The sequence below is a fragment of the Choloepus didactylus genome, chromosome X (assembly GCF_015220235.1).
Source record: "Choloepus didactylus isolate mChoDid1 chromosome X, mChoDid1.pri, whole genome shotgun sequence".
NCBI lineage: Eukaryota > Metazoa > Chordata > Mammalia > Pilosa > Megalonychidae > Choloepus > Choloepus didactylus.
The window spans coordinates 16,591,225-16,604,415 of record NC_051334.1 but is presented as its reverse complement, the minus strand read 5'-3'; the positions used below and the strand labels follow the sequence as shown (position 1 = coordinate 16,604,415).

The 13,191-nt window shown below is 40.8% G+C and overlaps 1 protein-coding gene across 1 annotated transcript in view; it reads right to left on the bottom strand.

The window, feature by feature from the left end:
- The window catches only part of LOC119523339 (serine/threonine-protein phosphatase with EF-hands 1-like), a 35,342-nt gene that overhangs the window by 12,660 nt on the left and 9,491 nt on the right, over window positions 1-13,191 (bottom strand). Inside the window, exons 5-6 of the mRNA XM_037822101.1 lie at window positions 11,137-11,280; window positions 885-1,070 (exon numbers count right to left, since the gene is read on the bottom strand). Of these exons, the coding sequence (XP_037678029.1) occupies window positions 885-1,070; window positions 11,137-11,280 (330 nt within the window). The remainder of the gene's footprint in view (window positions 1-884; window positions 1,071-11,136; window positions 11,281-13,191) is intronic.

Genomic DNA, 13,191 nt, shown 5'->3' with positions numbered 1-13,191 from the left:
GGAGGACAATTCTTGTCTGTGACAGGAAACCTGGCTTAGGCCCAGTTCCACCCTAATAAGTATGTCACTTCAGACAAACCACTGCTATTTTCTCTCAGTTTTCTTATTGCAAAGAAAACCTAAATAATACTTGCCTTACTCATCTTGCAATGTTAGTGTGAACCTAAAATGAATTAATAGAGTTAAGAAAAGTGAAAGTGTTGACATTGAGGGCAATACCATGCAATTTGGTATTCATTTTTATTCACTGCTGTTTGCTTTTAGAGAAAGAAGCATCCCAGGACAACTTGGGACAAGAAACCAGTTCCTCGGTTCTTACCTCTTCCAGCCTTATCAGACACCACTGACAGAGCACAACACACTCCATTTTATTGGCCACAGCTAAACTGCCCATAGCAAGCAAGTTGCTGGAGATCACCTACTCAACAAGTTGAAGGGAAGTGGGTTGCTTGGCTCTGCCCTACACAAGGAAAGTGCAAAAGGTGCAAGAAGACAAAAAATATTCACTGCTATCTTTTGTATTTTCTGTGAGGGTAAGTACATTCTTAATCACACTGTAATGGAGATTCATCTTACAATTAATAAAGAACAAAGTCTTTCTGTGTGTGTACTTACTGCTGTGTGCCATACATTTCTATTCCTGAGATTAGGGAAGATCAGGCAAATAAGCCAAATATTTCTGAGGGTGAGGGGCAGTGAGGCCCCTTCAGATAACCTCTGTGAACCCTCCAGTCTCCTGCTTCTGTGTACCCAAGCATGGCCTTTCGTTTTGGTATCAGGGAAGATATCTTCCCATGGTCTTCTGGATCAATACACTCTCCTAAGAGAAGACTATGGTGGTGGGAAGGCTGTCTGTGAGAACGTTTCCAACAGCGTGAGCTTACCTTCCCATCATGGCAGACTTCATAACCCTCAGGCTTACATTCATGAGACCGAATGAGCATCTTCAAATGGTATTTACTAAGAATCTTGGAAGTAATATCTGGTCCAAAATAGCAGCCTCCTCCCCGACTTTTGTTTGGGTAACAGCCTCTTTGGCCTCTGGGATCACTCCACAGAATATCAACAACCTTTGAACAACAAACCAGATTAAGCTGCTATTTACAAGTGAGAGTCTGTCATTCTAGATTCCAACTTATTTGCCAGAAATATCCCAAGTTATCCCAAAGGAAAACTATTTCTCATTCCTCCTTGAAAATTGTTTTATACTCATCTCCATGAATCCTTTCCAGAGTAATTTGAATGTCCATAGCCACCTCAATCCCTTTCTGCTCATCTCCAACAACCAATGTAGCAATAAAAATGACCAATTTAGCAATACTTAGTGTGAAGAAACAATCCCTGCTTTTTTTTTTTTTTTTTTTTTTTGGTCTTTAAAAATCCCATCACAATTGTTTCACACTTGTGCAAACTCTTTTCTCTAAAGGAGCGTCATTGCACGTTCAGAGGAGAAAGTAACTCCCCACAATGAATACACATGTTCAGAGGGATAAAGTAGGTCACCCAGTTGCAATGGCCTGGAATTTTGTCCTGTTGGGCACACAGCCTAAGAAAGCCCTTGTTTTTTTCCCAACACAAATATAGAAAACTATTCACCCAAGAATACCTTCTAAAGCATCTCTTCCACTTTTTGCCCCTTGACAAGTACATTCTCATTTTTGGCAATGGATTCTGTAGCTTTTAGCCATATTGGTTTCCATAGTGCGTTCTCCTAAATCCCTAAGTACGTTATTAGCATCACATTTCTTTTTGGAGCCAAAAGAGGCAAATGCGGCTACACAAATGCCCAGGACTGAAGACCCAAGTTTCTAAGAATATTTTTCCTAGTAAATCAGAGGCTCCCTCTTTGTGGCTCCGATCTATGTATAAAGATTCTTTATTTAAATTTCTATCTGAGCTTAAGCAGTAGTGAGAAAAAGTAGCTTTGTCACAAAAGCTGTGAAACCTTGAGAAAATGCTCTGGGAATCACTTTCTAAATCTTTAAAATCAGAGGTTTGGACCAGATGACCAGTAAAGTATCTCAAAGTTCTAACAGACTATGATTGTAGGAGTCTATATTTTCCATGTTTCCTTTGAAGACCTGAAGTAGCATGCATTGTAAGTTGTACAGTTTTTCTAGTGGGTCCAAAGCAGATTTTGAGAAGAGGGCCAGAAACGGTTGTCCCACTAAACCTGACTGTACACCCATCCATGTTTGGTATTGAAGGGAAGCTAGAAATAAGAGGAAAGACAGTGAGATGGAAAGAAGAACGGTCCTGGTAGCAAAACTGCTCTTGTATGATAAGCACCTGGTCAGAGCTAGAGACCCCTGCACCAGGCCCATACCAGACACTTGCAGAATTTTTCAGGGTTGATTGAAGTGAGAATTCAAACTACCCAAAGAAGACTCAGACAATAATTTTCCTCTCTCCCCTCTGAATTCCAACATTGGCATAACCCTACCCTACAAATAAATAAAATGGAACCCTTTCACTTTGCTGGTGTTTAGGATAAAAATAACACATTTAAAACTGTGTCATATCTGGCTCTTACCATGAATTCATGTTATGGGGACATGTTTTGACCTTTAGTACAGTAAAGGAGGAGAGATGGAACATGAGTTGTGTTTTATTAGAAGGGGATTAAGTTCTAAGTACCTACATGAGATGCAATTCATTTACAGCCAAAATTACCCCCGGAAAAACTTCTTAAATTCCCCTTAAAGGACAGGACACATGATTTTGTATATACAAGTCCTATGTAATAATACGGATGTGTGACTATTTTATAGATACATTAATGTACAGTATATGATAGAGAATATATATGAAAATATAAATTTACAGTATTTTCATCCTTTTTAGCCATATGCATATAGTTGAATTTACATAAATTAAATGTACATATGATGGGACTCGAACTAGAATAAGCACTAGTCAAGGAATTAGCTCTTCTAGTATTTACCTGTGCCACCTTGGGCAAATCACTTAACCAATTTGGGCCTTAGCTGGCTCATCAATAATATGAGAACAATATATCAAACATTCATTTTTCTTTGATTCAAAGTCATAAGGGGGTATCTATTTTATAGAAATGAACTTCTCCTTCAGAACCCATTCCATGAGTTCTGCATTTCTTTTCTCTGTCTAGAATTCATTTACTTGCCTAGGTTTACCCAGACTGTGGCCATTAACATAGATCTATTTTCTATTCTTTGTTGGTGAAACCAATTCTTCAGCAGAGAGAATCTCTTTCAACAGCACCTTCTCCTCTGAAATGCAGGGGACTCTTATGTGGTAATTGCATGAAAGAATAATTATTTAAAAGATTCCTGAGAATTTTCAAACAAAAAAATATGGAAAAGCTTTATTGAATTACAGCTTTTATATAACCTTACCAACCCAAATCTATTTGTTTCTCAACCTTTTAAACCTCCTTAATCCAAAATAAATCCTGCAATAAGTGCCCTGTGCTTGTTTGCAGCTGTAAGTAATCCAGTTTCCAAAAGTATGCTTTAGGTGAGGGTTAACAGCACTGAAAGGTGCATCTAAATGCTTCTTTTAGTTACGTGTGCCAGTTTGAATGTATTATGTCCCCCAAAACGCCATTATCTTTGATGCAATCTTGTGTGGGCAGACATATTAGTGTTGATTAGACTGTAATTCTTTGATTGAGTGTTTCCATGGAGATGCGACCCACCCAACTGTAGATAATAGCTCTGATTAGATAATTTCCGTGGAGGTGTGGCCCTGTCCATTCAGCATGGGCATTGATTAGTTTATTGGAGCACTATATAAGCTCAGACAGAAGGCGCAAGCTTGTTACAGCCAAGAGGGACACTTTGAAGAATGCTGAGAGAGGAGATGCAGCTTACAGAGACATTTTGGAGATGGCCTTTGAAAGCAGCCTTTTGCTCCTGAGAAGCTAAGAGAGGACAAATGCCCCAAGAGCAACTAAGAGTGACATTTTTGAGGAGCTGCAGCCTAGAGAGGAACGTCATGGGAGAAAGCCATTTTGAAACCAAAACTCTGGAGTAGACGCCAGCCACGTGCCTTCCCAGCTAATAGGTTTTCCGGACACCATTGGCCATCCTCCAATGAAGGTACCCGATTGTTGGTGCCTGACCTTGGACACTTTATGGCCTTAAGACTGTAACTGTGTAACCAAATAAACCCTCTTTATAAAAGCCAATCCGTTTCTGGTGTTTTGTGAAAAGGCAGCATCAGCAAACTGGAACAGATTTTTGTACCAGAGAAATGGGGGGCTGCTTACCTTGCAAATACCAAACATGTTGGAATGGCTTTTTAAATGGATAAGGGGAAGATTCTGGAAGAATTGTGAGGAGCTTGACAGAAAAGGCTTAGATTGCTTTGAAGAGACTGTTGGTAGAAATATGAATTCAAAAGATACTTCTGATAAGGCCTTGAGCAGAAATGATGAATGTGTTGCTGCAAACTGGAAGGAAGGCGATCCTTGTTTTAAAGTGGCAGAGAATTTGGCAAAATTGAGTCCTGGCGTTGGATGGAAAGCAGAATTTGAAAGCGACGACCTGAAATATTTAGCTGATAACGTCCCCAAGCTAAATACAGAAGAAGTAGCCTAGTTTCTACTTGCAGCTTATAGTAAAATGCGACAGGACTGAGATAACAGAGAAATGAATTCTTGTGTACAAAGAAACCAAAAATTGATGCTTTGGAAGATTCTGGGCATCCAAAAAGTGAGACCCCAGAGGCGACAGCCCCACATGAGGATTTAACCAAACATGGAACCCGACTTCCATTTCAGTACAAGCCAGGATTGGAGATGGAGTTATCCAGAAAGGATATGTGGAAAGTCCTATTGTCTGATGGATTTGACCCCTGTGTACTTCATGCCAAGCCAACAAGATTTTTGCAAGATCTATTTAGAAGGAGATACTGCCGGCCTGGACTGGAGAAGGGACAAATTGAAGGAAATATTTCTTCAAAGATAGAGCCATGGAGATTGCAGTCTGGAGTCAGGAGGTCTCGGGCTGGGAGAGTGGAGCAGCCCATGCACGGGAAAGGGTGCATTTGCCCCGGAGGCAGAGCGCAGGCCTTCCAGCTCGATGCTCAGGAAGACTGCTGCCACCCCAGGCCCCAGAGAGGGTGGAGCACATTCCCCGGGGACTGGGGAGAGCCTGGCTGCCACTCACTGTTCGGAGAAGGGAGAACCTTTGCCCGGGAAAGGCACAGTCCGGGTGGCACCCCGATGCTTGAGGAGGGTGGGGCCGAGAAGAGGGTGGTCTCCCCAATTTGTGGATATGTTGGAGCACTCACCCCAGGGTTTGGAGAGAAAAGGGCTGCCATGTAGGTCCTTTGAAAGGGTTGGACTCCTGCTCTCTCAAGCCCCAAGGATAAAACGTCGTTCTCTAAATGACTCTCAGACTTTGAAATCTAATGGAGTTTGCCCTGCAGGTTTTAGGAACTGTTTTGGTCCCTTAAACTCTGTTTTCCTTACTGTTTCTCCTTATGGCAATGGGAATGTTTATCCTATGACTGTCCCTCCTTTGTATATTGGCAGCAGATAACTTGTTCTAAGTTTCACAGGTCCACAGTCAGAGGGGAATTTTGCTTTAGGACAGACCACGCCTGTGACTGACTTTGATGGGATCTTGTGCTTACTTATTGTTGCTGAAATGATTTAAGTTTTTGTGATATTGTGATGGGATGAATGTATTTTGTATATGGAAAAATCATATCATTTTGGGGTCCAGGGAGTGGAATGTGCCAGTTTGAATGTATTATGTTCCCCAAAACGCCATTATCTTTGATGCAAGCTTGAGTGGGCAGACGTATTAGTGTTGATTAGACTGTAATTCTTTGACTGAATGTTTCCATGGAGATGCGACCCACCCAACTGTAGGTAATAGCTCTGATTAGATAATTTCCATGGAGATGTGGCCCTGTCCATTCAGCATGGGCCTTGATTAGTTTACTGGAGCACTATATAAGCTCAGACAGAAGGAGGGAGCTTGCTACAGCCAAGAGGGACACTTTGAAGAACGCACAGGAGCTGAGAGAGGAGATGCAGCTTACGGAGACATTTTGGAGATGGCCTTTGAAAGCAGTCTTTTGCTCCTTAGAAGCTAAGAGAGGACAAATGCCCCAAGAGCAACTAAGAGTGACATTTTTAAGGAGCTGCAGCCTAGAGAGGAACGTCCTGGGAGAAAGCCATTTTGAAACCAGAACTCTGGAGCAGATGCCAGCCACGTGCCTTCCCAGTGAACGGACGTTTTCCAGACTCCATTGGCTATCCTCCAGTGAAGGTATCCGATTGTTGATGCCTTACCTTGGACACTTTATGGCCGTAAGACTGTAACTTTGTAACCAAATAAACCCCCTTTATAAAAGCCGATCCATTTCTGGTGTTTTGCAAAAAGGCAGCATTAGCAAACCAGAACATTACGTGTTTTCTCTCCAGTTTTTGAACATGTCGTTTTAAATATTGTGCTCAGCCGAAATCTTCTGGCCAGATACCAAGATTTCTTTAGATGACTTCCTCCTACTATTCGTCCACCCTTTGCCTCATTGGATGAGGGTGACTAGAATATTTCATTTCCTTCTTCAGACCTCCTATTCCTTCAGATAAAGAGACTGGGCATTAGAGTCAGACCTGGGATCAAATCCTGCTCCATCATGCACTGACTGGCCAAGTGACCTCAAACAAGTCATTTCACTCTTCGGAGCCTCAGTTTTCTCACCAGGTTGTTGTGAGGGTTACATAGGATGCTGGATGAAAAGAGATTGAAGCAATGCCCGGCAAAAGAAGATGCTGAACTAACTTTTGTGGATTCCCTTTGGCTAGGTGATAGTACTACTTTGAACTTTTTGTCATCTTTAAACATAATCAAGAGATAAGTTAAAATAGAGTTCTTATTGGCCCAGAACCCTTCTCTGCATTTTTGAAGTTCACTAAGGATATCTATATTGGCTGAAAATGTTGACTTTGGGGTTGGGGAGAGAGGTGAATGAGAAAGGCTTTGGAACATCTCTGCAAACTTTAAAAATTTATCTAATCACAAGTAAATCCAGATACCATATTACCCACCTACTCATACCTGTGCCCATGTATTCTACCTTCCTGCCCATTACCATAGATGAACTAACCATTCTCCCAACCTAAAGCCAATTCTCCACTTGCACACTAGATTCCATAACCTCTTGTGACTTAAGGGTCATTTTTGCTCTAGCTTCTCTGCCATCCCTCACATCATCAATTTTTCTCTACTGAATAATGTCCATTGGCATTCAAACATGCTGTTATTTCTCACAATTTAAAAAATATCTTCTTGACGTCACTTTCCCTGCCAGTTACTGCCCTATTTCTTTGCTTCCCTATACCACAAAACTGCCCCCCAAAGTTGTCTGTACTTGATTTCACCAATTCCTTGCCTCTTCAAAGAGAGCTCTGAAAGCTATCCTGATCAGACTCTCATCTCCACCACTCCATCACAACTGTTCTATTGAAGGTCAACAATAACCACATTTCTAAATCCAACAGTCATTTCCAATCATCATCTTGCATGCCCTTTCAGAACACTTAACATAACTGATCTTTTCTTCCTCCTTGAGACCCTTTCTTAATTTGGCTTCCAGGACACCACACTCTCCTGGTTTTCTTCTACCTCATGGGTTGCTCCTTCTCAATCTTCACTAATGATTCCTCCTCTTTCCTGACTTCTTAATTTTGAAGAGCCTCAGGGATCAGTCCTTGGTTCCTTTTCTCTATATACTCACTTCCTTGTTGAGCTCACCAAGTCTCGTGCATATGGCTCACAAATTTGTACTGCAGGCTAAGAACACTATCCAAACTCCAGGCTTGGATATACAACTGTTAGTTGGTATTTCCACTTGGATGTCTAATAGACATGTCACGTTTAACATGTCCCCAGATGGACTGATACTCCCCCCACCAAACCATATCAAATGACAGCAACTCCATCCTTCCGACTACACAGAGCAAACACAGTGGAGTCACCTCTGACTCTTCGCTTTCATATCCCACATCCAATCAAGGAAATCCAGGAAATCCTGTAGGCTCTACATTCAAAAATACATACAGAATCTAACCACTCCTCAGCCCCAATTCTGCTAACACATTGGTCCAAGTCCCCATAATCTCTTGTCTGGGTTATGGTAATAGTCTCCTAAATGGTCTCCCTGTTTCCACTCTTGCTACCCTACAATCATCAGTGTAATCCTTTTAAAACTTAAGTCAGATCCTGTCACTGTTCTGCTGAGAATCCTGCAATGGCTCCCCATTTCCCTTAAAATAAAAGCCAAAATTCTAACAACGATCTGCCAGTTCCTACATGATCTACCTCTTCCCCATCCACCCCAACCCTACTTACTCCTCTGACCTTAGCCACTATACCTGTTCCCCTTCATTTATTCTACTTCAACTACACTGGTCTCCTTGCTGCTTCTTGAATGCACAAGGCACATTCTTTTTTTCTAATGCAATTTTATTGAGATATATTCACACACATCTAAAGTATACAATCGATGGCTCACAGTATCATCATATAGTTGTGCATTCATCACCACAATTTTAGAACATTTTCATTACTCCAAAATAGACAAAAAATAAAAATAAAAAAGAACTCCCAAAACACCCCATACCCCTTATCCCCCTATTATTTACATATTTTTTGTCTTTATTTTATTACTTATCTGCACATACACTGGGTAAAGGGAGTGTCAGTCACAAGGTTTTCACAATCACACAGTCACACAATAAAAGCTATATAGTTACACAATCATCATCAAGAATCAAGTCTACTGGATTACAGTTCAACAGATTCAGGTGTTTCCTTCTAGCCAGTCTAATACAGTAGAAACTAAAAAGGAATATCTACATAATGCATAAGAATAACCTCCAGAATGACCTCTCGACTCTATTTGAAATCTCTTGGCCACCAAAACTTTATTTTGTTTCATTTCCTTTCCCCCTTTTGGTCAAGAAGGCATTCTCAATCCCACGATGCCAGGGGCAGGCTCATCCCTGGGAGTCATGTCCCACATAGCGGGGAGGGTAGTGAGTTTATGACTGAGAGAGAGAGGCCATATCTGAGCAATTAAAGAGTTCTCTGGGGGTGACTCTTAGACATAATTATAAGTAGGCTTAGCTTCTCCTTTGCAGGAATGAGTTTCATAAGGGCAAGCCCCAAGATTGAGGGCTTGAGTTATTAAATTGGGAGTCCCTAATACTTGTGAGAATATCAGGAATTTCCCAGGTGAGGAAGTTTAATATTTCCACATTTTCCCCCAGTCCTTCAAGTGGACTTTGCATATATATATATATAATTTTCTGCCCCAAATGCTCTGGAATGTATAGGGGTATTACATTAACCTGTTCAGAATTACAAGATCTCATTCCCTATTCTAGGTTCCATGTAATTATGTTCTTTAAATAAACTGACCTTACAGGTTAAATTAGTGTGCTATAGAGAATATAAATTTTGTACCAAAAAAACATCTCTTAAATAACAGTTAACACTCAGGAATAGATGTGACTGCTGTAAGAACTTACAATCTAGGAACCTTTACAATAAGTCTTATTGAACATTCTGTACTCCTGCATCATCAATTGCCCAATCTCTGTCCCCCATTCTATCCCCTGATAACCTATGCTCTTGAATTCAATTCTCAGCATTTGCTCATTATAGTTTGTTGATATTAGTGAGGCCTTACAATATTTGTCCTTTTGTTTCTGGCTTATTTCACTCAACATAATGTCCTTAAGTCTCATTCACCTAGTTGCATGCCTCACAACTTCTTTCCTTCTTACAGCCACTCAATATTCCGTTGAATGTATACAGTACAGTTCGCCCTTAGGTTTACCGGTCGATGTACCCTTAGGACACCTCCAATTGCAAAGCGTGAATACTGCTGCCATAAACACCAGTGTGCCAATGTCTATTCGTGTCCCTGATTTCATTTCTTCCAAGTATATACCAAATAATGGGTTTGCAGGATCATATGGCAACCCTATACTTAGCCTCCTGTGGAACCACCATACTGACAAGTCATGTTCTTGTTAAAGCATTTGCACTGGTTATTCTCCCTGCCTAAAACAGTCTTCCCCAACATCTACAGAGCTTATTACCTCATTGCCTTTATTAAAAAATGGGCAAAGGACTTGAATAGACATTTCTCCAAAGAAGATAAGCAAATGGTCAATAAACACAGGAAAAGATGCTCAACATCATTAGTTATTAGGGAAATACAAATCAAAACCATGAGATTCCACCTCATACTCACTAGGACAGCTATAATTAAAAGGACAGACAATAACAAGTGTTGGCGGGGATGTGGAGAAATTGGAACCCTCATACAATGCGGGTGGGATTGTAAAATGGTGCAGCCTCCTGGGAAAACAGTTTGGAAGTTCTTCAAAATGTTAAACTTAGAGTTACCTTATGGCCCAGCAATTTCACTAAGTATATACCCAAGAAATGAACACATATGTTCACATAAAAAGTTGTACATGAATATTCATAGCATTATTCATAATAGCCAAAAGGTAAAAACAACCCAAATGTCCAACAATTGATGAATGGACAGACAAAATATGTGGTATATCCATACAATGGAGTATTATTCAGCAATAAGGAGGAATGAAGTACGGATACATGCTATAACATGGATAAATCAGAAACATTGTGTTGAGTGAAAGAAGCCAGACCAAAAAGACCATATATTCTATGAGTCCATTTATAGAACATGTCCAGAACAGGCAAATCTAAAGTAACATAAAGTAGATTTGTGTTATCCACAGCTACATGGGGAAGGGAAAGGTGGAGGGAATGAGGAGTGACTACTAATGAGCATGAGGTTTTTTTTGGGGGTGGTTGATGAAAATGTTCTAAAATTAGACTGTGGTTATGGTTATACAACTCTGGGAACATACTAAAAACCATTGAATAGTACACTTTAAATGGGTGAATATGGTATATGAATTATATTCTCAATAACACTGTTACAAATATAGTGATGAATTCAGATAGAAATGGTTTGATCTACTTATAAAAATAAAGTCACTTTTATCTGTATACCGTAAGGGACAACATCTATGCTATGTCTTTGTTGCCATTTTGGTGAATACTGGGTTTCTGTAGAGTTTTGCTCACCTACCTGTTCCCATTCATGTTTTGATAACTGCTCAGGAAGGGATGTATTTGATTTTCCAGGCATCGCACTTGCACCTGCTTTAGTTTTCTGGAAGTCAGAGGCAAGGTCTTCATTTAATGGCACTGGTGGCATTAGCACAGATTTCATCTACAAAACAAATTCATGCATCAGCCAAACCCTATACTTAGTGTGTCACATGCAGAAATGTGAGGGCCAGTTGGTATTCTGTTGTGCCTCAACCTAATGAAAGACACATGGTCACCTTTTCATCTCACCCAGCAACTCTAGCTCATCGATCTGCTGCTCTCTGTAAAGTGAGCCTGTTAAATTCTGTTTGTATATTACCCAACAGGAAAAGTTTCCCATTTGAGTTTCTAGGAGACACCAGAAACCACAGCTGTAGGCACTAAATAAATTTTGAGGCCTCATCACAGGAAATTAAAGACGCTATGGGCAGGCAAAACTAGTCTCCCTGTGAGCCTTTCTCTATAAAGGGGGCTAAGAGAACCGACAGGCTTTGAGGGGTTCAAAAACACCTTTCAAGAGGGTGGCTGCTTTTCATTTTGTTGTGTTTTCCTTGATAAATGAGAGAAAGTACACCTTTGTCCAAGAAAGTTCTCAAAGTGGATAGAGGTTGAAAACTTTTGAAGCCCGTCAACCTAAATGCAATGTAGTTCTCAACCTGACCCTGCCAGCAATTGGTTGTGTTCTCTGATCCTAGCAGCAAAGCTGCTGTATTCCTTTGGAAACCAAATGTCCTTCTGATAGCAAATTAATTACTATAATCCTTTCTGCATTCCCTTTCACAACCTGACACTATAATTTTATACACATTCCTTTGTAGTACCATACCTTTATGCAAAACTGAATTTGTAAATAGTGCTTCTGTTACATTGGTGGCCATAGTTCAGTGATGGGCAATTCTCTGAGGTAGGCACTTAGTTTCTTCTAGAAACCAGGGTTTGTATGAAATCTTACCTTTAATTTTCAAAAAAAAAAAAACATTAAATCCTATTCTGAAGTCCTGTGTCATTGCGCCAGTTGGAAATTCAATCTCAGATATTATTAGTGAACTCACAGCCTCACCTCCCTCTCTCCCCCCAGAAAATGTCCCCAGCTCATAGGCAGAGAAGAACATACTGGTAGGACCCTCTGGACTTAGGTCCACACAGCTCACTTCTGGTAAGTTCACTGGACAAGGCCACATGGTCTCTTAAGTGTGTGTGACTCTGTAGTTTTCAAGGACACTTGGGATAGAGATACTTTGCCCCAGCTCCTCTTAAGGCACCATACCACCATTTTCTTCTGGAGTCCTACTACCCGCCCCTTCCCACACCCTCTGCCAGGGAGTTTGAAGAACACAAAATCAGAGTCTTAGACTAACAGAATCTTCCTTCTCTGCCTCTCCACACTGGCCCTCAACCTGCCCCACTTTACAAAATGCCTTTAATGAACCTAAATGGAGGTTATCATCAGGTTCCCGAACCCTACTCCTCCCCTATGAACAACGGTACCATGAAAACAGGTGTAAACCAGGAAGTATGGTCACCCCTACAGCTGGAGGGTCCTATGGGATAGGAAAGTGGGGGCTATAAAATTGGATTTGGAAATCTACTTTTGCATCTCATCTGACAGAGTCCCAAAGGCTTGAACATGCTTTCATTAAGGTTCAATTCAACAAGTATGTGCTGCAAGTTCAACCTCACTCAAGGAGGGGTAGGAGATAAAAAACATATACAAGTCAAAATTTCTATCTTTAAAACCAGTCTTATGGGTAGGTGGAACAGTGACCCCTGAAGAGGGTAAAATTTGAGTTACCCTGGAAAATCCTGGCCCCCAAATTCTCCAGGGTCTGTCTTGGTGACTGAAATTCAAACCTCAGACCCAAGAACCACGAAAGAGTAGGAGAGGGTGGGAGAAGGGAGGTATATGTTTAACACCTACTCTATGCCATTTTGTTGATGTAGGTAATTATATTCTCCCAGCAATCCAATATGGTAGGTATTTTTATCTCCAATTTATAGGTGTGGAAACTGAAGCTTAGAAAACTTAAGTATC